We start from the raw sequence: 26611 nt of genomic DNA, 5'->3' as shown, positions 1-26611 counted from the left end.
ATACATATACACCTATACACACCTATATACACACACCTATATACATATATACACACACACATATATATATAACTGAGATGTGGCCTAATAACCCGCCATAACCTTAAGACAAGAAGTGAAAGCGAAATCTGTCCCGGTCATGAAGGGTTAACCCTCGGCTGACGGGCGGTCACGTGATGAGGCCGCTGTTTCCGGTCGGAGTGTATTGCGCGGTGCACAGCTGCGGGCAGCAGTGACGGGGAGATGGTGGTGACAGGCGGCGGGTGGCCGGGCAGCTCTCCGGTGTGGGCGGTGGGGTAGAGCCCGTCACAGCCATACCGGGCCCCCCCACCTAGTCAGTAGGAGACCGGGACCCCCATAATCAGCAGGAGACCAGGCCCCCCCAGTCAGCAGGAGACCAGGCCCCCCCAGTCAGCAGGAGACCAGGCCCCCCCAGTCAGCAGGAGACCAGACCCCCCATAATCAGCAGGAGACCAGGCCCCCCCACCTAGTCAGCAGGAGACCAGGCCCCCCCACCTAGTCAGCAGGAGACCAGGCCCCCCCACCTAGTCAGCAGGAGACCAGGCCCCCCCACCTAGTCAGCAGGAGACCAGGCCCCCCCAGTCAGCAGGAGACTGGGGCCCCCCACCTAGTCAGCAGTAGGAGACCAGGGCCCCCCCAGTCAGCAACAGAATACCGGGCCCCCCCCAACTAGTCAGCAGGAGACCAGACCCCCCATAATCAGCAGAAAACCAGGGCCCCCCCCAGTCAGCAGCAGAATACTGGGACCCCCCATAATCAGCAGGAGACCGGGCCCCCCCAACTAGTCAGCAGGAGACCAGGGCCCCCCTAGTCAGCAGGAGACCAGGACCCCCCTAGTCAGCAGGAGACCAGGACCCCCCTAGTCAGCAGGAGACCAGGGCCCCCCTAGTCAGCAGGATGCCGGGGCTGCAGCTGTTTGGCCGGCGCTGGGCTATAGCTAGTGATGATCTGGTGTTCCCCGGAGCCTTCGAGCTGCTGGTCAGGGTGATCTGGTGAGTGATGGGCTCTGGGCTCAAGGGGGTGTTGCTGGGACCTGTGGTGGGAAGGGGGGTGGGACTTGTAGTGGCCGGGAGGACTGCAGTAACATCACTGCTGAGCCCCCCCCCCAGCTGCTCTGGCCCCGCCCCCATTGCTTTGAGCCTTATTTGCATATTTATAAAGACTATTCCAGTGAGGTGATGGAATTATTTTAAGGGATTTTTTGGGGGGGCTGGGATATATTGATCATCTATCCAGTGTGATTGGTGGAGGTCGGACACCTGACCCCCCCCCCCCCAGTCATGTGATCGGCGGGGCCGCGGGGGAGGGGGTTACAAGCTCTGCAGCCTCCTCCATGTGTTGGTGACATCCAGTTCAGCTGTCACATGATACCACAGCGGCTCAGTCCCATTCATGTATAATATGTAAGGTACAGGCAGCTGATCTCTGTGGGTGCTGGGTGTCAGACCCCCAGTTACATATCGGATAGGCCATCAGTATATATGTCCTGGATAGCCCCTTTACAAGTATGAGTGTGCTCAGTGGAGTGCCCCCCGCCCTTCCTTGTGACTGGTTACAGACTCCCTTTATAGATCTGCTTCCTCCTAGCGTGTACCTGAGTGTCCCGGCCTGACCCGCGCTCACACTCCTGGTGCTGTGAGTTCTGGTTAGTAGGCGTGTGCTCCGGCCCAGATACTAATACGGCATTTGTAGTCCACCATGGCACGGCCGAGGTCTTCATGTTCGCACCTTGTGCAGGGGGCGCTATTGCATTGTGTAATACATTTACAGGAATCTGAATGTTGTAACCGCAGTGAGATTCAGCGGATGAGCCTGCTGGGGTTGGAGGTTGTGCTGCAAGAGCTTGGGAAACCATCAGCATGGCAGTGCACAGAGCAGGGTGGAGCTCTCTCTTATAGACGCAATGCTTCCTGCATGTCCCGCTTTGTGTCCAGCTAAAAGAAAACGATTTCCCCGCGGACATGCAGAAGGCGCACACGGGCCGTCACCTTTACAATCCCATTCAAGTGAATCCGTATCAAAACTGACCGCCGCGTTTCCGTCTCCTGTCCAGTGTCGCGGGGCAGAAGACGGAAACCTGCAGAGCGGAGAGCGGGCGCCGATGTGACCCCGCCCTTATCTGGTATGGAATCCAGCAATCGGATATTATACAATGTACTTAGTATGTATGAGCAGAGCAGGCACATACGTGTTACATGGCCGGGTGAATACAATGTACTTAGTATGTCTGAGCAGAGCAGGCACATACGTGTTACATAGCCGGGTGAATACAATGTACTTAGTATGTATGAGCAGAGCAGGCACATACGTGTTACATAGCCGGGTGAATACAATGTACTTAGTATGTATGAGCAGAGCAGGCACATACGTATTACACGGCCGGCTGAATACAATGTACTTAGTATGTATGAGCAGAGCAGGCACATACATGTTACACAGCCGACTGAATACAATGTACTTAGTATGTCTGAGCAGAGCAGGCACATACGTGTTACACGGCCGGGTGAATACAATGTACTTAGTATGTCTGAGCAGAGCAGGCACATACGTGTTACATAGCCGGGTGAATACAATGTACTTAGTATGTATGAGCAGAGCAAGCACATACGTGTTACACGGCCGGGTGAATACAATGTACTTAGTATGTATGAGCAGAGCAGGCACATACGTGTTACATAGCCGACTGAATACAATGTACTTAGTATGTCTGAGCAGAGCAGGCACATACGTGTTACATGGCCGGGTGAATACAATGTACTTAGTATGTCTGAGCAGAGCAGGCACATACGTGTTACACGGCCTACTGAATACAGTGCACTTAGTATGTCTGAGCAGAGCAGGCACATACGTGTTACATGGCCGGGTGAATACAATGTACTTAGTATGTCTGAGCAGAGCAGGCACATACGTGTTACACGGCCGGGTGAATACAATGTACTTAGTATGTATGAGCAGAGCAAGCACATACGTGTTACATGGCCGGGTGAATACAATGTACTTAGTATGTCTGAGCAGAGCAGGCACATACGTGTTACACGGCCGGGTGAATACAATGTACTTAGTATGTCTGAGCAGAGCAGGCACATACGTGTTACACGGCCGGGTGAATACAATGTATCTATGTATTTATGTTGTCTCTTTCCATACTCCTGACACACATGATCCCACATGGCCTCTTTTGTGTTGCAGGTGGCTCGGGGTCCTTGTCCTCTACTCGGTCCACAAGGGTCACTTTGAATGTCCCGGGGGCTCCTTACTGCAGAGCTACTTCATTGTCCTTCTGGTCATGCTGGCTGCAGTTATCTGCTCCATGTCGGCCATCGTCTACATCAGTATGCAAGGTGCGGACGTCTCGCTCTTACTATTCTGCTCATTTTACCTTCCAGTTCTCTGCAGCGCGTTTACATTATGATCTGCACAAGTGTGAACAGCGGCCTCTGTGACTGCTGCTCCGGTGCACACGGGTCTGACATGTGACTGCTGCTCCGGTGCACACGAGGTCTGACACCAAAGATAAGATAAGACCGAGCAATGTCTAAGGAGGACGTGTCAGGGCTCAGGGAGGGGTCGCTCGCCTCCACGTAGGTCTTCTGGGCATTCTGTCATGTTCTGCAGGTCTTGTCTTGTCTCGGGATCTTCTGGCCTCATAAAGGAGATGTCGCCTATATATGAAGCGCTGGCGGGAGGATCAGTCAGCAACGCCGCACGCTCCGACATGTCATCCAGCTGTGAACGTCTACAAGAGACCAAGGAAGGATTTGGGATGGTCACCTAATAAGAAGTGATAACCATTGTCTGAATGTGTGTGACCTAGTGATGGGGGATCAGCAGACGCCTGACACCTCTGCCGCCGCTTATCCTGGGAGGATCCCTATAGTGGGACATGTATAAACCTAATCTATAGAGTCCTCATACATGGTAGATGTCTGACAACCACGGCCTCTTATTCACTCCAGTGATTGGATCGCTGTGTCAGTAAATGCAACAAACTCTACAAAGATTGTGTAATGTCAGTAAAAATAAATAAAAGGCTTATCCAGTTTTTAACATTGATGGCCTGTCCCTAGGACAGCTACCTGGGACCGCCGCCGATCAGCACAGCCCTCTGTATGGTTACATGGCCGATTGTAGGTGATTCCCTTTGCCCCCCTGTGTCTATGAACTAGTCGCATGGCTACCCCTTCATGAGACTCGCTGTTCAGTAGATCCTGGCACCCACGCTGCCTGTTGTATATATTACTATATGTTCGCTTTCTAGTTCTTACCTTTTATCTCTTGCCTTGCAGGAACCATCTCCAACCCCGGGCCCCGGAAGTGCATGCCCAAACTGGTGTACATCCGCCTGGCTCTCTACCTGCCAGAACTGGCGTGGGCCATTATGGGGGCGATCTGGGTGTCGGACAATGGCGTCCAGTGTGATAAGACCGTGGTGCACGTCATTCTGCTGACCGTTATCGCGAGGTAAGAGCGGCTGCTGGGACTCTGCACGGTCTAACCCTCCTCCCAAACTAGAAGGGCCACGGAGGGGCTGTAATAGGAGCAGACACAAACCTTGTCTATAAATCTTCAGGGTATTGTGTTACATGTGGTCCGGCCCGGCGGGGACCTGTGTAATAAATTGGGGGCAGATTTCTCAGGCCATGAGGTCGTCCAGCTCTGGCTCTAGGGGGGTTACAGCCTCCCCAGCGGTACCTCAGGGATCAGCTGATATGGCTGCAGTAGTCTGTATACAATCTACTAGATATGTCTCATGGGTCGGGGGATTTGTGTCGTGCACAGTAACCTGCATGGAATAACCCGGCCGTCTCTCTGTACCTTGCAGTTGGATCATCATGCTCTTCACCACCATAGCCGTCATCATCGTCTTTGATCCGCTGGGACACAAGAAAGCTTTATATTATGTGAGAGATGAAGATCACAACCTGGAGAGCAGCCAGTCCGAGCAGCTCATGTACAACTTCAAGAAGACGGCAGCCAGGGTGTGGGAGACCCGAATCCGCCTGCTGTGCTGCTGCATAGGCAATGACAATGACAACAGGGCGGCTTTCTCCAGCATCGCTCAGCTCCTCACCAGCTACTTCGCTGTAAGCTCTTCTCTGCCAATATGGCGCTTGTATAAGGACTGGTCACAAGGACCACTTTGAGCGTCGTGCCCTGACCCTTAGCACTTGCCCTCGTTGTCTTTGCCCGGACTGTTCCCTACAGATTGGTCCATATTTGTCTTCCAGGACACAGATCTGGTTCCCAGTGACATCGCTGCAGGACTGACTCTCCTTCATCAGGAGCAGGACAAGGTTGACCTCAGCCGGGATCCTGATGAAGTCGTGTCCCAGTCACCGTCACAATCTGAGGTCAGTCCTGATAATGGAGATATGACCCCCCTCCCCCACCCCAATTATCAAGGTGATCTCCCCCCATAAGCCTGCCTTCTCTTCTTGTTTAGAGGGATGATCTGGACGTGGAGTTGGAGAAGGCCGCTCACTACATGCAGTTTGCCGCCGCTGCCTATGGTTGGCCCCTCTATGTGTTCAGTAACCCCCTCACTGGTCTGTGCAAACTGTGCGGGGAATGGTGAGTGTGCCCTGACGGCCGGACCCTGCCAGCCTGTGAGTCCTGCCCCCCCCCCGCCCTGTTCTGTGAATCGTCATACCCAGAGCGCCCCCTATCCTGATCTACTACCCCATAGATGTCACTCCTCTTTTCTGTTCCAGCTGCCAGAACCGCAGAGCCGAGCGGGATATTGTGGGCGGCGATCACCTCAATTGCCATTTTGGCTCCATTCTGCAGACTACAGGGCTCGAGTATCGGGACTTCATCCACATCAGCTTCCACAACAGGGTGAGGCGATGCCCGTCGTGTCCTGCCAATGACTGACCGCCCTTCCAGGGATCTTCTCATAGATTTCATTTTATGCTGCAGATCTATGAAATTCCATTTTTCGTTGCCCTTGACCACAAGACAGAAGCCATCTTGGTAGCTGTGAGAGGCACGTTGTCTCTGGAGGTAACTGCTGACTGGATTTGGCCTATCTATAGACGTTTTGGTTTTTGTATCTGGAGGTTCTGGATTCTTTTACTTGTCAGTATTTTATTCACACTCCGGCTGCTGAGAAACTCCAACTCCCAACTTGACCATTCACTTGCATAGGAGTTCTGAACAGCAGAGCGGGTGGGCATGCTGGGAGTTGTAGTTTTACAATAGCTGGAGTGCTGAAGGTTGCCGACCCCTGGGGTAGAGCCTCAGGCCTAGAGGGGACGGCCACTTTGGGCAGTTTGTGAGATGTCCTTCTGCTAGGACCCCCCTAGTGATTGGCTGTAATCCGTGCAGGAACCTAAAAGCACCACAGCTTTAGGCACGTGTGGGGGATGTGCAGAGAGAGAATTCATTCATATAGAAGTGTTACTGGCTGAATGAAGGAAGAAAATAGAAATGTCAGTCCCATCAGTATTTGCCTTCTTCTCGGTACTTGCAGACGGTTTTTGTAGGTTGTTCCCGCCGCCATCTTGGAGGACTACGCCCAGATCTTCTGTGGATGTTGCTTCCTCCAATCCGTCTCTCTCCATGTCATCCCAGACAGACTGGATGGTGATGAGATCAGGGCGATACCTGTGGGGGCGGGATCATCACTTCCAGGCTCCTCCTCCAATATTGCTTGGATTTACATTTCTCTTTTCCTCATTCTCATCATGGAGGACATATTAACCCTTCTCTTTCTGGAATCTCTCTCACTGCGCAGCATTTTCTCCCCACCGGACACAAATGTTTGCACGGTAAGTAATAAAGCAGAATAATAGGCGAGGACTTGTAGCCTCCTGAGCTCTGCTCCCTCTTTGCAGGACGTCCTGACTGACCTGTCTGCGGACTGCGAGAACCTGCACACGGATGGGGTGGATGGCGATTGCTTCTCACATAAGGTAACGCACTTGACCCTTCAGACTTTGTTCTCCAGTCTCGTCTTCTACACGCCCGGGGTCTATGGCTGGACATGAACTGGCCAGGTGGGGGTGGGGCGGGGATCTCACCATGTAGGCCTGACCTGTAGGTATAGCAGATGATCTGTGTCACCTATCGGGGGCGCAGCAGAGCTGGGTGCGTCACATTATCATATATTATATTATCAGCTGATTTATGGATCAGGAAAATCTGCAACGTAATCTCAACTCCTATAGCGCAACGTAAAGATCAAGAATTCAGGGCGGTGAGTTATGAGTGACGTGTACACGGGATCTGTCTGACGGCAATGACATGATATCAGGGACTATAGGACTGCGCTGAGGTCCTGCACCCAGGACACCTGACAAGGCAGCTCACACCTAGGCTGCGCGGGGTTAGCGCCATCTTTGGCCGCGCACTGAAGCTTTCGTATCCCGGAGCCTCATCTGTAAATTGTATTTCAGGGGATTTGTCAAGCTGCGAGTTACATCTACAGACGGCTTATCAATGACGGCATACTCAACCAGGCGTTCACTGTCGCACCGGTAAGTATTCGCTCCTATAGACCACTGCTTGTTACGTGATGTTGCGGCAGCGCTCGCTCCAACAATCTTTCGTTTCTGTGTCTTGCCAGGAGTACAAGCTTGTCATTGTAGGCCATAGCCTGGGGGCTGGGGCAGCGGCGGTGCTGGCCGTGCAGCTGCGAAGCTCCTTCCCTACTCTCAAGTGCTATGCCTTCTCCCCACCAGGGGGCCTCTTCAGGTGAGTGTGTGCGCCCGGAGCGCACGTTACGTCAGCGGACAGGCGGCCTTGTATATACTGTCACCCCATTATAGGAAATAGCAGCATCACAGGCCCGCAGCATGCTAGAACGATTGTCTGTCACTACTATATACTGTCAGTCACTACTATATACTATCAGCCACTACTATATACTATCAGCCATTACTATATACTGCCAGTCATTACTATATACTATCAGCCATTACTATATACTGTCAGTCATTACTATATACTATCAGCCATTACTATATACTGCCAGCCATTACTATATACTGCCAGTCACTACTATATACTATCAGCCATTACTATATACTGTCAGTCATTACTATATACTGCCAGTCATTACTATATACTGCCAGTCACTACTATATACTGTCAGTCACTACTATATACTGCCAGCCACTACTATATACTGCCAGCCATTACTATATACTGCCAGCCACTACTATATACTGCCAGCCACTACTATATACTGCCAGCCACTACTATATACTGCCAGCCACTACTATATACTGCCAGCCACTACTATATACTGCCAGCCACTACTATATACTGCCAGCCACTGCTATATACTGCCAGCCACTGCTATATACTGCCAGCCATTACTATATACTGCCAGCCACTGCTATATACTGCCAGCCACTGCTATATACTGCCAGCCATTGCTATATACTGCCAGCCACTGCTATATACTGCCAGCCACTACTATATACTGCCAGCCATTACTATATACTGCCAGCCACTGCTATATACTGCCAGCCATTGCTATATACTGCCAGCCACTGCTATATACTGCCAGCCACTACTATATACTGCCAGCCATTACTATATACTGCCAGCCATTACTATATACTGCCAGCCACTACTATATACTGCCAGCCATTACTATATACTGCCAGCCACTACTATATACTGCCAGCCATTACTATATACTGCCAGCCACTACTATATACTGCCAGCCACTACTATATACTGCCAGCCACTACTATATACTGCCAGCCACTACTATATACTGCCAGCCATTACTATATACTGCCAGTCACTGCTATATACTGCCAGCCATTACTATATACTGTCACCCCATTACAGTAAATTGCAGCGTCACAGGCCCGCAGCGCTAGAACTATTGTCAGCCATTACAATTTGAGCTTTGTAGTGATTTTAGCTTTGTTTTATCTTGTAGTAAATCTCTTGCTGATTATTCAAAGAGTTTCATCACCTCGATAATAGTCGGGAAAGATCTTGTGCCAAGGTAAGGACTCATCACAGTAGGGGTGGGCTCCTCGCCGTAGAGGGGGCGGGCTCCTTGCAGTAGGGGCGGTCTCCTCGCAGTAGAGGGGGCGGGCTTGTCTCAGTAGGGGCGGGCTCCTCGTCGTAGAGGGGGCGGGCTTGTCTCAGTAGGGGTGGGCTCCTCGCAGTAGAGGGGGCGGGCTCCTTGCAGTAGGGGCGGTCTCCTCGCAGTAGAGGGGGCGGGCTTGTCACAGTAGGGGCGGTCTCCTTGCAGTAGAGGGGGCGGGCTTGTCTCAGTAGGGGCGGTCTCCTCGCAGTAGAGGGGGCGGGCTTGTCATAGTAGGGGCGGTCTCCTTGCAGTAGAGGGGGCGGGCTTGTCTCAGTAGGGGCGGTCTCCTTGCAGTAGAGGGGGCGGGCTTGTCTCAGTAGGGGCGGTCTCCTCGCAGTAGAGGGGGCGGGCTTGTCACAGTAGGGGCGGTCTCCTTGCAGTAGAGGGGGCGGGCTTGTCTCAGTAGGGGCGGTCTCCTCGCAGTAGAGGGGGCGGGCTTGTCACAGTAGGGGCGGGCTCCTTGCAGTAGAGGGGGCGGGCTTGTCTCAGTAGGGGCGGTGTCCTCACAGTAGAGGGGGCGGGCTTGTCTCAGTAGGGGCGGTGTCCTCACAGTAGAGGGGGCGGGCTTATCTCAGTAGGGGCGGTGTCCTCACATAGAGGGGGCGGGCTTGTTTCAGTAGGAGCGGTCTCCTTGCAGTAGAGGGGGAGGGCTTGTCTCAGTAGGGGCGGTGTCCTCACATAGAGGGGGCGGGCTTTTCTCAGTAGGAGCGGTCTCCTTGCAGTAGAGGGGGCGGGCTTGTCTCAGTAGGGGCGGTCTCCTTGCAGTAGAGGGGGCGGACTCGTCTCAGTAGGGGCGGTCTCCTCGCAGTAGAGGGGGCGGGCTTGTCTCAGTAGGGGCGGTGTCCTCACAGTAGAGGGGGCGGTGTCCTCACAGTAGAGGGGGCGGTGTCCTCACAGTAGAGGCTTGTCTCAGTAGGGGCGGGCTTGTCTCAGTAGGGGCGGGCTTGTCTCAGTAGGGGCGGGCTTGTCTCAGTAGGGGCGGGCTTGTCTCAGTAGGGGCGGGCTTGTCTCAGTAGGGGCGGGCTTGTCTCAGTAGGGGCGGGCTTGTCTCAGTAGGGGCGGGCTTGTCTCAGTAGGGGCGGGCTTGTCTCAGTAGGGGCGGGCTTGTCTCAGTAGGGGCGGGCTTGTCTCAGTAGGGGCGGGCTTGTCTCAGTAGGGGCGGGCTTGTCTCAGTAGGGGCGGGCTTGTCTCAGTAGGGGCGGGCTTGTCTCAGTAGGGGCGGGCTTGTCTCAGTAGGGGCGGTGTCCTCGCAGTAGAGGGGGCGGGCTTGTCTCAGTAGGGGCGGTGTCCTCGCAGTAGAGGGGGCGGGCTTGTCTCAGTAGGGGCGGGCTCCTCGCAGTAGAGGGGGTGGACTCGTCTCAGTAGGGGCGGGCTCCTCGCAGTAGAGGGGGCGGGCTTGTCTCAGTAGGGGCGGTCTTCTCGCAGTAGAGGGGGCGGGCTTGTCTCAGTAGGGGCGGTGTCCTCACAGTAGAGGGGGCGGGCTCCTCGCAGTAGAGGGGGCGGGCTTGTCTCAGTAGGGGCGGTCTCTTTGCAGTAGAGGGGGCGGGCTTGTCTCAGTAGGGGCGGTCTCTTTGCAGTAGAGGGGGCGGGCTTGTCTCAGTAGGGGCGGGCTCCTTGTAATGCACCTTCTATAGAATAAATCTTAACCTGCCTCTTCCGCGGTTCTATTTTCTTCTCCATAGACTGAGTTTACCCAACATGGAAGATCTAAAGAACCGAATATTGAGGATGGTGGTGAACTGTAACCGACCCAAGGTAAGTGACTGCGGCTGAGCGTGCGGGGGCAGGTGAAGGTGTGGCCGGGCTGGAGGACGGATTCCATGTACTGTAGGGATGTCTGGGGCGGCCGCCTTCACCATAGGGATAGCCGATCCTGAGAATGGGGGTCTGTCCTCAGAATTCGGGGGGTCCGAGCCTCTTGTCAGGTCCTGTCATTAATATGTCTCTCCTCAGTATCAGATCCTGCTGCGGGGGTGTTGGTATGAGTTATTTGGTGGCACTCCGGACCACTTCCCAACAGAACTGGATAGCCGAAACATGGCGTCTCTAACCCAACCGCTGCTGGCCGAGCAGACTCTGATGGTGCAGAAGTCGTCTTCATACAACACCCTGGTAGACGGCTCCCCCCCGGACTCTCCGCGCTATCCTCTCCTCTATCTACCCGGGAGGATCATCCATATTACAGAAGACAGCAGAGCAGGATGGTAAGACGTGCGCAGGAATATCCGCCAGGGCTCTGCAGGCGGCGCATTGTCAGATATCGACACGCAGGGACTTAAGAGAGTGATCAGTGGCCCAGAACGGCAGAGAACAGGACAGGAAATCCCTACTGATATGGGGTAATTGTTCCGATGCTGAGACCCCTTAGGGCAGGACGTATGGGGGCAGCGATCAGTGCGGCCCTACACTGTTACCGCCATAGAGAAAGAGAATCGCACGGCCCAGTGGCACTGATGTGTCTAGACCTGGCCGATGTCCGGTGCTGTCCACCTGTGTAGGGGCTGCAGGGACAGAGCAGTATGTAGTATATAGAGTATAGAGCAGCGACTCTCGGGGTCAGGACGTAGGAGCAGCTATTGACATGTCCGGTGCTGTCCACCTGTGTAGGGGCTGCAGGGACAGAGCAGTATATAGTATATAGAGTATAGAGCAGCGACTCTCGGGGTCAGGACGTAGGAGCAGCTATTGACATGTCCGGTGCTGTCCACCTGTGTAGGGGCTGCAGGGACAGAGCAGTATATAGTATATAGAGTATAGAGCAGCGACTCTCGGGGTCAGGACGTAGGAGCAGATATTGACATGTCCGGTGCTGTCCACCTGTGTAGGGGCTGCAGGGACAGAGCAGTATATAGTATATAGAGTATAGAGCAGCGACTCTCGGGGTCAGGACGTAGGAGCAGATATTGACATGTCTGGTGCTGTCCACCTGTGTAGGAGCTGCAGGGACAGAGCAGTATATAGTATATAGAGTATAGAGCAGCGACTCTCGGGGTCAGGACGTAGGAGCAGCTATTGACATGTCCGGTGCTGTCCACCTGTGTAGGGGCTGCAGGGACAGAGCAGTATATAGTATATAGAGTATAGAGCATAGAGCAGCGACTCTCGGGGTCAGGACGTAGGAGCAGATATTGACATGTCCGGTGCTGTCCACCTGTGTAGGGGCTGCAGGGACAGAGCAGTATATAGTATATAGAGTATAGAGCAGCGACTCTCGGGGTCAGGACGTAGGAGCAGCTATTGACATGTCCGGTGCTGTCCACCTGTATAGGGGCTGCAGGGACAGAGCAGTATATAGAGTATATAGAGTATAGAGCAGCGACTCTCAGGGTCAGGACGTAGGAGCAGATATTGACATGTCCGGTGCTGTCCACCTGTGTAGGGGCTGCAGGGACAGAGCAGTATATAGTATATAGAGTATAGAGCAGCGACTCTCGGGGTCAGGACGTAGGAGCAGCTATTGACATGTCCGGTGCTGTCCACCTGTGTAGGAGCTGCAGGGACAGAGCAGTATATAGTATATAGAGTATAGAGCAGCGACTCTCGGGGTCAGGACGTAGGAGCAGATATTGACATGTCCGGTGCTGTCCACCTGTGTAGGGGCTGCAGGGACAGAGCAGTATATAGAGTATATAGAGTATAGAGCAGCGACTCTCGGGGTCAGGACGTAGGAGCAGCTATTGACATGTCCGGTGCTGTCCACCTGTGTAGGGGCTGCAGGGACAGAGCAGTATATAGTATATAGAGTATAGAGTATAGAGCAGCGACTCTCGGGGTCAGGACGTAGGAGCAGATATTGACATGTCCGGTGCTGTCCACCTGTGTAGGGGCTGCAGGGACAGAGCAGTATATAGTATATAGAGTATAGAGCAGCGACTCTCGGGGTCAGGACGTAGGAGCAGCTATTGACATGTCCGGTGCTGTCCACCTGTGTAGGGGCTGCAGGGACAGAGCAGTATATAGTATATAGAGTATAGAGCATAGAGCAGCGACTCTCGGGGTCAGGACGTAGGAGCAGATATTGACATGTCCGGTGCTGTCCACCTGTGTAGGGGCTGCAGGGACAGAGCAGTATATAGTATATAGAGTATAGAGCAGCGACTCTCGGGGTCAGGACGTAGGAGCAGCTATTGACATGTCCGGTGCTGTCCACCTGTATAGGGGCTGCAGGGACAGAGCAGTATATAGAGTATATAGAGTATAGAGCAGCGACTCTCAGGGTCAGGACGTAGGAGCAGATATTGACATGTCTGGTGCTGTCCACCTGTGTAGGGGCTGCAGGGACAGAGCAGTATATAGTATATAGAGTATAGAGCAGCGACTCTCGGGGTCAGGACGTAGGAGCAGCTATTGACATGTCCGGTGCTGTCCACCTGTGTAGGGGCTGCAGGGACAGAGCAGTATATAGTATATAGAGTATAGAGCAGCGACTCTCGGGGTCAGGACGTAGGAGCAGATATTGACATGTCCGGTGCTGTCCACCTGTATAGGGGCTGCAGGGACAGAGCAGTATATAGTATATAGAGTATAGAGCAGCGACTCTCGGGGTCAGGACGTAGGAGCAGATATTGACATGTCCGGTGCTGTCCACCTGTGTAGGGGCTGCAGGGACAGAGCAGTATATAGAGTATAGAGCAGCGACTCTCGGGGTCAGGACGTAGGAGCAGCTATTGACATGTCCGGTGCTGTCCACCTGTATAGGGGCTGCAGGGACAGAGCAGTATATAGAGTATATAGAGTATAGAGCAGCGACTCTCAGGGTCAGGACGTAGGAGCAGATATTGACATGTCCGGTGCTGTCCACCTGTGTAGGGGCTGCAGGGACAGAGCAGTATATAGAGTATAGAGCAGCGACTCTCGGGGTCAGGACGTAGGAGCAGCTATTGACATGTCCGGTGCTGTCCACCTGTGTAGGGGCTGCAGGGACAGAGCAGTATATAGTATATAGAGTATAGAGCAGCGACTCTCGGGGTCAGGACGTAGGAGCAGCTATTGACATGTCCGGTGCTGTCCACCTGTGTAGGGGCTGCAGGGACAGAGCAGTATATAGTATATAGAGTATAGAGCAGCGACTCTCGGGGTCAGGACGTAGGAGCAGATATTGACATGTCCGGTGCTGTCCACCTGTGTAGGGGCTGCAGGGACAGAGCAGTATATAGAGTATATAGAGTATAGAGCAGCGACTCTCGGGGTCAGGACGTAGGAGCAGCTATTGACATGTCCGGTGCTGTCCACCTGTGTAGGGGCTGCAGGGACAGAGCAGTATATAGTATATAGAGTATAGAGCAGCGACTCTCGGGGTCAGGACGTAGGAGCAGATATTGACATGTCCGGTGCTGTCCACCTGTGTAGGGGCTGCAGGGACAGAGCAGTATATAGTATATAGAGTATAGAGCAGCGACTCTCGGGGTCAGGACGTAGGAGCAGCTATTGACATGTCCGGTGCTGTCCACCTGTGTAGGGGCTGTAGGGACAGAGCAGTATATAGTATATAGAGTATAGAGCAGCGACTCTCGGGGTCAGGACGTAGGAGCAGATATTGACATGTCCGGTGCTGTCCACCTGTGTAGGGGCTGCAGGGACAGAGCAGTATATAGAGTATATAGAGTATAGAGCAGCGACTCTCGGGGTCAGGACGTAGGAGCAGATATTGACATGTCCGGTGCTGTCCACCTGTATAGGGGCTGCAGGGACAGAGCAGTATATAGTATATAGAGTATAGAGCAGCGACTCTCAGGGTCAGGACGTAGGAGCAGATATTGACATGTCCGGTGCTGTCCACCTGTGTAGGAGCTGCAGGGACAGAGCAGTATATAGTATATAGAGTATAGAGCAGCGACTCTCGGGGTCAGGACGTAGGAGCAGCTATTGACATGTCCGGTGCTGTCCACCTGTGTAGGGGCTGCAGGGACAGAGCAGTATATAGTATATAGAGTATAGAGCAGCGACTCTCGGGGTCAGGACGTAGGAGCAGATATTGACATGTCCGGTGCTGTCCACCTGTGTAGGAGCTGCAGGGACAGAGCAGTATATAGAGTATATAGAGTATAGAGCAGCGACTCTCGGGGTCAGGACGTAGGAGCAGATATTGACATGTCCGGTGCTGTCCACCTGTGTAGGGGCTGCAGGGACAGAGCAGTATATAGTATATAGAGTATAGAGCAGCGACTCTCGGGGTCAGGACGTAGGAGCAGATATTGACATGTCCGGTGCTGTCCACCTGTGTAGGGGCTGCAGGGACAGAGCAGTATATAGTATATAGAGTATAGAGCAGCGACTCTCGGGGTCAGGACGTAGGAGCAGATATTGACATGTCCGGTGCTGTCCACCTGTGTAGGGGCTGCAGGGACAGAGCAGTATATAGTATATAGAGTATAGAGCAGCGACTCTCGGGGTCAGGACGTAGGAGCAGCTATTGACATGTCCGGTGCTGTCCACCTGTGTAGGGGCTGCAGGGACAGAGCAGTATATAGTATATAGAGTATAGAGCAGCGACTCTCGGGGTCAGGACGTAGGAGCAGCTATTGACATGTCCGGTGCTGTCCACCTGTGTAGGGGCTGCAGGGACAGAGCAGTATATAGAGTATAGAGTATAGAGCAGCGACTCTCGGGGTCAGGACGTAGGAGCAGATATTGACATGTCCGGTGCTGTCCACCTGTGTAGGGGCTGCAGGGACAGAGCAGTATATAGTATATAGAGTATAGAGCAGCGACTCTCAGGGTCAGGACGTAGGAGCAGATATTGACATGTCCGGTGCTGTCCACCTGTATAGGGGCTGCAGGGACAGAGCAGTATATAGTATATAGAGTATAGAGCAGCGACTCTCGGGGTCAGGACGTAGGAGCAGCTATTGACATGTCCGGTGCTGTCCACCTGTATTGGGGCTGCAGGGACAGAGCAGTATATAGAGTATATAGAGTATAGAGCAGCGACTCTCAGGGTCAGGACGTAGGAGCAGATATTGACATGTCCGGTGCTGTCCACCTGTGTAGGGGCTGCAGGGACAGAGCAGTATATAGTATATAGAGTATAGAGCAGCGACTCTCGGGGTCAGGACGTAGGAGCAGCTATTGACATGTCCGGTGCTGTCCACCTGTGTAGGAGCTGCAGGGACAGAGCAGTATATAGTATATAGAGTATAGAGCAGCGACTCTCGGGGTCAGGACGTAGGAGCAGCTATTGACATGTCCGGTGCTGTCCACCTGTGTAGGGGCTGCAGGGACAGAGCAGTATATAGTATATAGAGTATAGAGCAGCGACTCTCAGGGTCAGGACGTAGGAGCAGATATTGACATGTCCGGTGCTGTCCACCTGTGTAGGAGCTGCAGGGACAGAGCAGTATATAGTATATAGAGTATAGAGCAGCGACTCTCGGGGTCAGGACGTAGGAGCAGCTATTGACATGTCCGGTGCTGTCCACCTGTGTAGGGGCTGCAGGGACAGAGCAGTATATAGTATATAGAGTATAGAGCAGCGACTCTCGGGGTCAGGACGTAGGAGCAGATATTGACATGTCCGGTGCTGTCCACCTGTATAGGGGCTGCAGGGACAGAGCAGTATATAGTATATAGAGTATAGAGCAGCGACTCTCGGGGTCAGGACGTAGGAGCAGCTATTGACATGTCCGGTGCTGTCCACCTGTGTAGGAGCTGCAGGGACAGAGCAGTATATAGAGTATATAGAGTATAGAGCAGCGACTCTCGGGGTCAGGACGTAGGAGCAGATATTGACATGTCCGGTGCTGTCCACCTGTGTAGGAGCTGCAGGGACAGAGCAGTATATAGTATATAGAGTATAGAGCAGCGACTCTCGGGGTCAGGACGTAGGAGCAGATATTGACATGTCTGGTGCTGTCCACCTGTATAGGGGCTGCAGGGACAGAGCAGTATATAGTATATAGAGTATAGAGCAGCGACTCTCGGGGTCAGGACGTAGGAGCAGCTATTGACATGTCCGGTGCTGTCCACCTGTGTAGGGGCTGCAGGGACAGAGCAGTATATAGTATATAGAGTATAGAGCAGCGACTCTCGGGGTCAGGACGTAGGAGCAGATATTGACATGTCCGGTGCTGTCCACCTGTGTAGGGGCTGCAGGGACAGAGCAGTATATAGTATATAGAGTATAGAGCAGCGACTCTCGGGGTCAGGACGTAGGAGCAGATATTGACATGTCCGGTGCTGTCCACCTGTGTAGGAGCTGCAGGGACAGAGCAGTATATAGTATATAGAGTATAGAGCAGCGACTCTCGGGGTCAGGACGTAGGAGCAGCTATTGACATGTCTGGTGCTGTCCACCTGTGTAGGGGCTGCAGGGACAGAGCAGTATATAGTATATAGAGTATAGAGCAGCGACTCTCGGGGTCAGGACGTAGGAGCAGATATTGACATGTCCGGTGCTGTCCACCTGTATAGGGGCTGCAGGGACAGAGCAGTATATAGAGTATATAGAGTATAGAGCAGCGACTCTCAGGGTCAGGACGTAGGAGCAGATATTGACATGTCCGGTGCTGTCCACCTGTGTAGGGGCTGCAGGGACAGAGCAGTATATAGTATATAGAGTATAGAGCAGCGACTCTCGGGGTCAGGACGTAGGAGCAGCTATTGACATGTCCGGTGCTGTCCACCTGTGTAGGAGCTGCAGGGACAGAGCAGTATATAGTATATAGAGTATAGAGCAGCGACTCTCGGGGTCAGGACGTAGGAGCAGATATTGACATGTCCGGTGCTGTCCACCTGTGTAGGGGCTGCAGGGACAGAGCAGTATATAGAGTATATAGAGTATAGAGCAGCGACTCTCGGGGTCAGGACGTAGGAGCAGCTATTGACATGTCCGGTGCTGTCCACCTGTGTAGGGGCTGCAGGGACAGAGCAGTATATAGTATATAGAGTATAGAGCAGCGACTCTCGGGGTCAGGACGTAGGAGCAGCTATTGACATGTCCGGTGCTGTCCACCTGTATAGGGGCTGCAGGGACAGAGCAGTATATAGAGTATATAGAGTATAGAGCAGCGACTCTCAGGGTCAGGACGTAGGAGCAGATATTGACATGTCTGGTGCTGTCCACCTGTGTAGGGGCTGCAGGGACAGAGCAGTATATAGTATATAGAGTATAGAGCAGCGACTCTCGGGGTCAGGACGTAGGAGCAGCTATTGACATGTCCGGTGCTGTCCACCTGTGTAGGGGCTGCAGGGACAGAGCAGTATATAGTATATAGAGTATAGAGCAGCGACTCTCGGGGTCAGGACGTAGGAGCAGATATTGACATGTCCGGTGCTGTCCACCTGTGTAGGGGCTGCAGGGACAGAGCAGTATATAGTATATAGAGTATAGAGTATAGAGCAGCGACTCTCGGGGTCAGGACGTAGGAGCAGATATTGACATGTCCGGTGCTGTCCACCTGTATAGGGGCTGCAGGGACAGAGCAGTATATAGTATATAGAGTATAGAGCAGCGACTCTCGGGGTCAGGACGTAGGAGCAGCTATTGACATGTCCGGTGCTGTCCACCTGTATAGGGGCTGCAGGGACAGAGCAGTATATAGAGTATATAGAGTATAGAGCAGCGACTCTCAGGGTCAGGACGTAGGAGCAGATATTGACATGTCCGGTGCTGTCCACCTGTGTAGGAGCTGCAGGGACAGAGCAGTATATAGTATATAGAGTATAGAGCAGCGACTCTCGGGGTCAGGACGTAGGAGCAGATATTGACATGTCCGGTGCTGTCCACCTGTGTAGGGGCTGCAGGGACAGAGCAGTATATAGTATATAGAGTATAGAGCAGCGACTCTCGGGGTCAGGACGTAGGAGCAGCTATTGACATGTCCGGTGCTGTCCACCTGTGTAGGGGCTGCAGGGACAGAGCAGTATATAGTATATAGAGTATAGAGCAGCGACTCTCGGGGTCAGGACGTAGGAGCAGCTATTGACATGTCCGGTGCTGTCCACCTGTATAGGAGCTGCAGGGACAGAGCAGTATGTAGTATATAGAGCATAGAGCAGCGACTCTCGGGGTCAGGACGTAGGAGCAGCTATTGACATGTCCGGTGCTGTCCACCTGTGTAGGAGCTGCAGGGACAGAGCAGTATATAGTATATAGAGTATAGAGCAGCGACTCTCGGGGTCAGGACGTAGGAGCAGCTATTGACATGTCTGGTGCTGTCCACCTGTGTAGGGGCTGCAGGGACAGAGCAGTATATAGTATATAGAGTATAGAGCAGCGACTCTCAGGGTCAGGACGTAGGAGCAGCTATTGACATGTCCGGTGCTGTCCACCTGTGTAGGGGCTGCAGGGACAGAGCAGTATATAGAGTATATAGAGTATAGAGCAGCGACTCTCGGGGTCAGGACGTAGGAGCAGCTATTGACATGTCCGGTGCTGTCCACCTGTGTAGGGGCTGCAGGGACAGAGCAGTATATAGTATATAGAGTATAGAGCAGCGACTCTCGGGGTCAGGACGTAGGAGCAGCTATTGACATGTCCGGTGCTGTCCACCTGTGTAGGGGCTGCAGGGACAGAGCAGTATATAGTATATAGAGTATAGAGCAGCGACTCTCAGGGTCAGGACGTAGGAGCAGCTATTGACATGTCCGGTGCTGTCCACCTGTGTAGGGGCTGCAGGGACAGAGCAGTATATAGTATATAGAGTATAGAGCAGCGACTCTCGGGGTCAGGACGTAGGAGCAGCTATTGACATGTCTGGTGCTGTCCACCTGTGTAGGGGCTGCAGGGACAGAGCAGTATATAGAGTATATAGAGTATAGAGCAGCGACTCTCGGGGTCAGGACGTAGGAGCAGCTATTGACATGTCCGGTGCTGTCCACCTGTGTAGGGGCTGCAGGGACAGAGCAGTATATAGTATATAGAGTATAGAGCAGCGACTCTCGGGGTCAGGACGTAGGAGCAGATATTGACATGTCCGGTGCTGTCCACCTGTGTAGGGGCTGCAGGGACAGAGCAGTATATAGAGTATATAGAGTATAGAGCAGCGACTCTCGGGGTCAGGACGTAGGAGCAGCTATTGACATGTCCGGTGCTGTCCACCTGTGTAGGAGCTGCAGGGACAGAGCAGTATATAGAGTATATAGAGTATAGAGCAGCGACTCTCGGGGTCAGGACGTAGGAGCAGATATTGACATGTCCGGTGCTGTCCACCTGTGTAGGGGCTGCAGGGACAGAGCAGTATATAGTATATAGAGTATAGAGCAGCGACTCTCGGGGTCAGGACGTAGGAGCAGCTATTGACATGTCCGGTGCTGTCCACCTGTGTAGGAGCTGCAGGGACAGAGCAGTATATAGTATATAGAGTATAGAGCAGCGACTCTCGGGGTCAGGACGTAGGAGCAGCTATTGACATGTCCGGTGCTGTCCACCTGTGTAGGAGCTGCAGGGACAGAGCAGTATATAGTATATAGAGTATAGAGCAGCGACTCTCGGGGTCAGGACGTAGGAGCAGCTATTGACATGTCCGGTGCTGTCCACCTGTATAGGGGCTGCAGGGACAGAGCAGTATATAGTATATAGAGTATAGAGCAGCGACTCTCGGGGTCAGGACGTAGGAGCAGCTATTGACATGTCCGGTGCTGTCCACCTGTGTAGGAGCTGCAGGGACAGAGCAGTATATAGAGTATATAGAGTATAGAGCAGCGACTCTCAGGGTCAGGACGTAGGAGCAGCTATTGACATGTCCGGTGCTGTCCACCTGTGTAGGGGCTGCAGGGACAGAGCAGTATATAGAGTATAGAGTATAGAGCAGCGACTCTCGGGGTCAGGACGTAGGAGCAGATATTGACATGTCCGGTGCTGTCCACCTGTGTAGGGGCTGCAGGGACAGAGCAGTATATAGAGTATATAGAGTATAGAGCAGCGACTCTCGGGGTCAGGACGTAGGAGCAGCTATTGACATGTCCGGTGCTGTCCACCTGTGTAGGGGCTGCAGGGACAGAGCAGTATATAGTATATAGAGTATAGAGCAGCGACTCTCGGGGTCAGGACGTAGGAGCAGCTATTGACATGTCCGGTGCTGTCCACCTGTGTAGGAGCTGCAGGGACAGAGCAGTATATAGTATATAGAGTATAGAGCAGCGACTCTCGGGGTCAGGACGTAGGAGCAGCTATTGACATGTCCGGTGCTGTCCACCTGTGTAGGAGCTGCAGGGACAGAGCAGTATATAGTATATAGAGTATAGAGCAGCGACTCTCGGGGTCAGGACGTAGGAGCAGCTATTGACATGTCCGGTGCTGTCCACCTGTATAGGGGCTGCAGGGACAGAGCAGTATATAGTATATAGAGTATAGAGCAGCGACTCTCGGGGTCAGGACGTAGGAGCAGCTATTGACATGTCCGGTGCTGTCCACCTGTGTAGGGGCTGCAGGGACAGAGCAGTATATAGAGTATATAGAGTATAGAGCAGCGACTCTCGGGGTCAGGACGTAGGAGCAGCTATTGACATGTCCGGTGCTGTCCACCTGTGTAGGAGCTGCAGGGACAGAGCAGTATATAGAGTATATAGAGTATAGAGCAGCGACTCTCGGGGTCAGGACGTAGGAGCAGATATTGACATGTCCGGTGCTGTCCACCTGTGTAGGGGCTGCAGGGACAGAGCAGTATGTAGTATATAGAGTATAGAGCAGCGACTCTCGGGGTCAGGACGTAGGAGCAGCTATTGACATGTCCGGTGCTGTCCACCTGTGTAGGGGCTGCAGGGACAGAGCAGTATATAGAGTATAGAGTATAGAGCAGCGACTCTCGGGGTCAGGACGTAGGAGCAGATATTGACATGTCCGGTGCTGTCCACCTGTGTAGGGGCTGCAGGGACAGAGCAGTATATAGTATATAGAGTATAGAGCAGCGACTCTCGGGGTCAGGACGTAGGAGCAGCTATTGACATGTCTGGTGCTGTCCACCTGTATAGGGGCTGCAGGGACAGAGCAGTATATAGTATATAGAGTATAGAGCAGCGACTCTCAGGGTCAGGACGTAGGAGCAGATATTGACATGTCCGGTGCTGTCCACCTGTGTAGGGGCTGCAGGGACAGAGCAGTATATAGTATATAGAGTATAGAGCAGCGACTCTCGGGGTCAGGACGTAGGAGCAGCTATTGACATGTCCGGTGCTGTCCACCTGTGTAGGGGCTGCAGGGACAGAGCAGTATATAGTATATAGAGTATAGAGCAGCGACTCTCGGGGTCAGGACGTAGGAGCAGCTATTGACATGTCCGGTGCTGTCCACCTGTGTAGGGGCTGCAGGGACAGAGCAGTATATAGTATATAGAGTATAGAGCAGCGACTCTCGGGGTCAGGACGTAGGAGCAGCTATTGACATGTCCGGTGCTGTCCACCTGTGTAGGGGCTGCAGGGACAGAGCAGTATATAGTATATAGAGTATAGAGCAGCGACTCTCGGGGTCAGGACGTAGGAGCAGATATTGACATGTCCGGTGCTGTCCACCTGTGTAGGGGCTGCAGGGACAGAGCAGTATATAGTATATAGAGTATAGAGCAGCGACTCTCGGGGTCAGGACGTAGGAGCAGCTATTGACATGTCCGGTGCTGTCCACCTGTGTAGGGGCTGCAGGGACAGAGCAGTATATAGTATATAGAGTATAGAGCAGCGACTCTCGGGGTCAGGACGTAGGAGCAGATATTGACATGTCCGGTGCTGTCCACCTGTGTAGGAGCTGCAGGGACAGAGCAGTATATAGTATATAGAGTATAGAGCAGCGACTCTCGGGGTCAGGACGTAGGAGCAGATATTGACATGTCCGGTGCTGTCCACCTGTGTAGGAGCTGCAGGGACAGAGCAGTATATAGTATATAGAGTATAGAGCATAGAGCAGCGACTCTCGGGGTCAGGACGTAGGAGCAGATATTGACATGTCTGGTGCTGTCCACCTGTATAGGGGCTGCAGGGACAGAGCAGTATATAGTATATAGAGTATAGAGCAGCGACTCTCGGGGTCAGGACGTAGGAGCAGCTATTGACATGTCCGGTGCTGTCCACCTGTATAGGGGCTGCAGGGACAGAGCAGTATATAGTTTATAGAGTATAGAGCAGCGACTCTCGGGGTCAGGACGTAGGAGCAGATATTCCATCTTGGCAGTAATTTGCTATATACAATATATATATATATGATCCCCATCTCTGGCTGTGGTTGGCCACGCCTCTATGATCCGATAACTCTCAGCCCCCCTTTGATGTTGGGGCGTGGACTTGCTATATTAATATCGCGGTGACTAATCCTTACGCGTTTCGTTCCAGGCTCTGTTTCTCGGATGTGAAATATGTCGCCCGCTGGTCTAAGGAGACGTCGTTCAGCAGCATTTACATCAGCCCCCGGATGATCACAAACCACATGCCGGACATTGTACTGAGCGCCCTGCGGAGCCTGAGCCCAGAGAGGGCCGGCTGTGGGCCCTGCCACGCTCCACCACAACATTTACTTGCAAACCAGGTCTAAGCCTTTGCCATGTGACTTGCAATGCTCCTTCACCCCTGGGGGGATATGGGGGCGTCTGACAGATAACACAATAACCATTACATGGACTGCAGGACAATGATCAGGGCGTGACCTGAAGACTCTCGCGTGTCGCATTTTGCACTATCATTTGGTTTCATTGAATAAGTGAGTTTAATATTTTATGTCTCCGATGAAATGGAAGAGCGGAACGTCTACAATACTTAAAGGGATTTACAGGCATTTGAGATTTACATTATTTAATAGCCCCCTCTCCACTGATTCTGGCACAGTTGGACGTTTCTCTCTCGCCCCCACCATTCCTGAGCAATCAGTGCAGGTAGTTTTGTTGCCTGATATAGTATTTATTCTCTGCGCTGTCAGGAGGGGCGGGGTCAAACAGGAGCAGACAAGTGGGCGTGATTCTGAGCTCTGACACTGGCTGCCTCTGATTGGAGCTCTGAATCACACCCCCTGCCTGACCCCACCCACCTGACAGTGTAGAGATTAAGTAGCACAACAGGCACCAAAACATCTTTGTTACTCAGGAATGGTGGGGGCGAGAGAGAAAATCGCAACTGTGCTGGAATCCGTTAAAGGAGGTAAAGAGGTGAATGTGGTGAGAGGTCGTCTATAAGTTACATGTTATGTCCTTAAAGGGGTTTATGATTTTACCCAAATAAAGTGTAACCCCTTCCATGAGCAGTTGTGGCGCTCTGTCCTGTCCCTCGGGTAAGATCTCTGCTGCTGTCAGGGAGAACATTCTGCAGAACAAACCTCTGAGACGTTACTACAAGGTGCAGCCTCAGCGGGATCGGGGTCGTCTAATCTGGATCCAACTGCGGTCACATGTCAGACAAGAGGATCCGGGTGTGCAGGTGTCTGCAGCCTGTGAAAGTGACTGCAAGGGCGACAAGCCGGGACCTTGTCAATGGGCAGAAGGGAAACCTGAAGTAATAGAAAGTTCTACAAGATTTTGTGTACGGGATGAGGGGGGTGGGGTTATTGTGTCTGTGCAGGTGCCTGTCTGCACGCTCCTCTACTAGAACAACGCCTCTTCTAGCACCTTTATGTTTTGCACCAGTTTTTTTTTTATACTTGTCATAAATGATGTTTTAGAGGATTTCTTCAGGTTTATAAGATGATGATGATGATGCGGCCGCCTCGGGCCTCCAGATCTGCCGGAAGGAGACAAGTGACTATAGAAGGGCTAATCCAAACCGTGCACAGATGCAAGTGAGTCCCGCACCTTGTAGTCCTGTCTCTTGTGCTGCCCCTCCCCTCCGTGTAAGCCCCTCCCACTTTCCCAGAATGCTGCTAGATATTTGCATCATTCGGCCCCAAGCAGATATTCGATAATAATCGCAACGTCAGCGCTTCCGTATTTGTGTTCCAAACGCCTTCTGATAACTTTGTCGTCTCCTCGTCGTCCTTATATCTCAGACATAGAAATAAGTATGAAGAGAAAATAGTTCTATGGACTAAAGAAACCGTCTCCAGCTCTTGAACCAGGCGGGGGGACCTAGTGACTGACCTGCAGAGAGCTGGGACCAATGTAACAAAGCCTACCATCAGTAACACACTACGCCGCCAGGGACTCAGATCCTGCAGGGCCAGACGTGTCCCACTGCTTAAGCCAGTACATGGCCGGGCCCGTCTGAAGTTTGCTAGAGAGCATTTGGATGATCCAGAAGAGTATTGGGAGAATGTCCTATGGTCTGATGAAACCAAACTGGAACTGTTTGGTAGAACACACAACTTTACGTGTTTGGAGGAAAAAGAATCCTGAGTTGCATCCATCAAACACCATACCTACTGTAAAGCATGGGGGTGGAAACATCATGCTTTGGGGCTGTTTCTCTGCAAAGGGGCCAGGATGACTGATCCGGGTACATGAAAGAATGAATGGGGCCATGTATCGTGAGATTTTGAGTGCAAACCTCCTTCCATCAGCAAGGGCATTGAAGATGAAACGTGGCTGGGTCTTTCAACATGACAATGATCCAAAGCACACCGCCAGGGCAACGAAGGAGTGGCTTTGTAAGAAGCATTTCAAGGTCCTGGAGTGGCCGAGCCAGTCTCCAGATCTCATCCCTATAGAAAACCTTTGGAGGGAGTTGAAAGTCCGTGTTGCCAAGCGACAGCCCCAAAACATCACTGCTCTAGAGGAGATCTGCATGGAGGAATGGGCCAACATACCAACAACAGTGTGTGCCAACCTTGTGAAGACTTACAGAAAGCGTCTGACCTCTGTCATTGCCAACAAAGGAGAGAGAACAAAGTATTCAGATGACATTTTGTTACTGACCAAATACTTATTTTCCACCATAATTTGCAAATAAATTCTTACAAAATCAGACAATGTGATTTTCTGGATTTGTTTTCTCATTTTGTCTCTCATAGTTGAGGTCTACCTATGATGTAAATTACAGACGCCTCTCATCTTTATAAGTGCTGGAACTTGCACTATTGGTGACCGACTAAATACTTTTTTGCCCCACTGTATAGGGGTATAGGATGGAGGAGAGAAGCCGAGCTGTGCGATCTATAGGGGGTACAGGATGGAGGAGAGAAGCCGAGCTGTGCGATCTATAGGGGGGTACAGGATAAGATATAGGAGAGAAGCCGAGCTGTGCGATCTATAGGGGGTACAGGATGGAGGAGAGAAGCCGAGCTGTGCGATCTATAGGGGGGGTACAGGATGGAGGAGAGAAGCCGAGCTGTGCGATCTATAGTGGGTACAGGATAAGATATAGGAGAGAAGCCGAGCTGTGCGATCTATAGGGGGTACAGGATAAGATATAGGAGAGAAGCCGAGCTGTGCGATCTATAGGGGGTACAGGATGGAGGAGAGAAGCCGAGCTGTGCGATCTATAGGGGGTATAAGATATAGGAGAGAAGCCAAGCTGTGCGATCTATAGGGGGTACAGGATGGATGGAGGAGAGAAGCCGAGCTGTGCGATCGATCTATAGTGGGTACAGGATAAGATATAGGAGAGAAGCCGAGCTGTGCGATCTATAGGGGGTACAGGATAAGATATAGGAGAGAAGCCGAGCTGTGCGATCTATAGGGGGGTACAGGA

General features: G+C 52.5%; 1 protein-coding gene across 1 annotated transcript; it reads left to right on the top strand.

The window, feature by feature from the left end:
• Positions 1-204: 204 nt before the first annotated feature.
• Positions 205-25798, top strand: DAGLB (diacylglycerol lipase beta). The gene is made up of 15 exons (XM_075285663.1): positions 205-1013; positions 3211-3362; positions 4308-4482; positions 4844-5105; positions 5250-5372; positions 5465-5592; positions 5733-5859; positions 5941-6024; positions 6858-6935; positions 7419-7499; positions 7589-7716; positions 8921-8989; positions 10759-10831; positions 11030-11280; positions 23333-25798. The coding sequence occupies exons 1-15, from the start codon at positions 919-921 to the stop codon at positions 23529-23531; spliced, it is 2025 nt and encodes a 674-aa protein (XP_075141764.1). The 5' UTR covers positions 205-918; the 3' UTR covers positions 23532-25798.
• The last annotated feature ends 813 nt before the right edge of the window (positions 25799-26611 follow it).

This window comes from Leptodactylus fuscus, chromosome 8, assembly GCF_031893055.1.
Source record: "Leptodactylus fuscus isolate aLepFus1 chromosome 8, aLepFus1.hap2, whole genome shotgun sequence".
Lineage (NCBI taxonomy): Eukaryota > Metazoa > Chordata > Amphibia > Anura > Leptodactylidae > Leptodactylus > Leptodactylus fuscus.
This window is presented reverse-complemented; position numbering and strand designations above follow the sequence as displayed.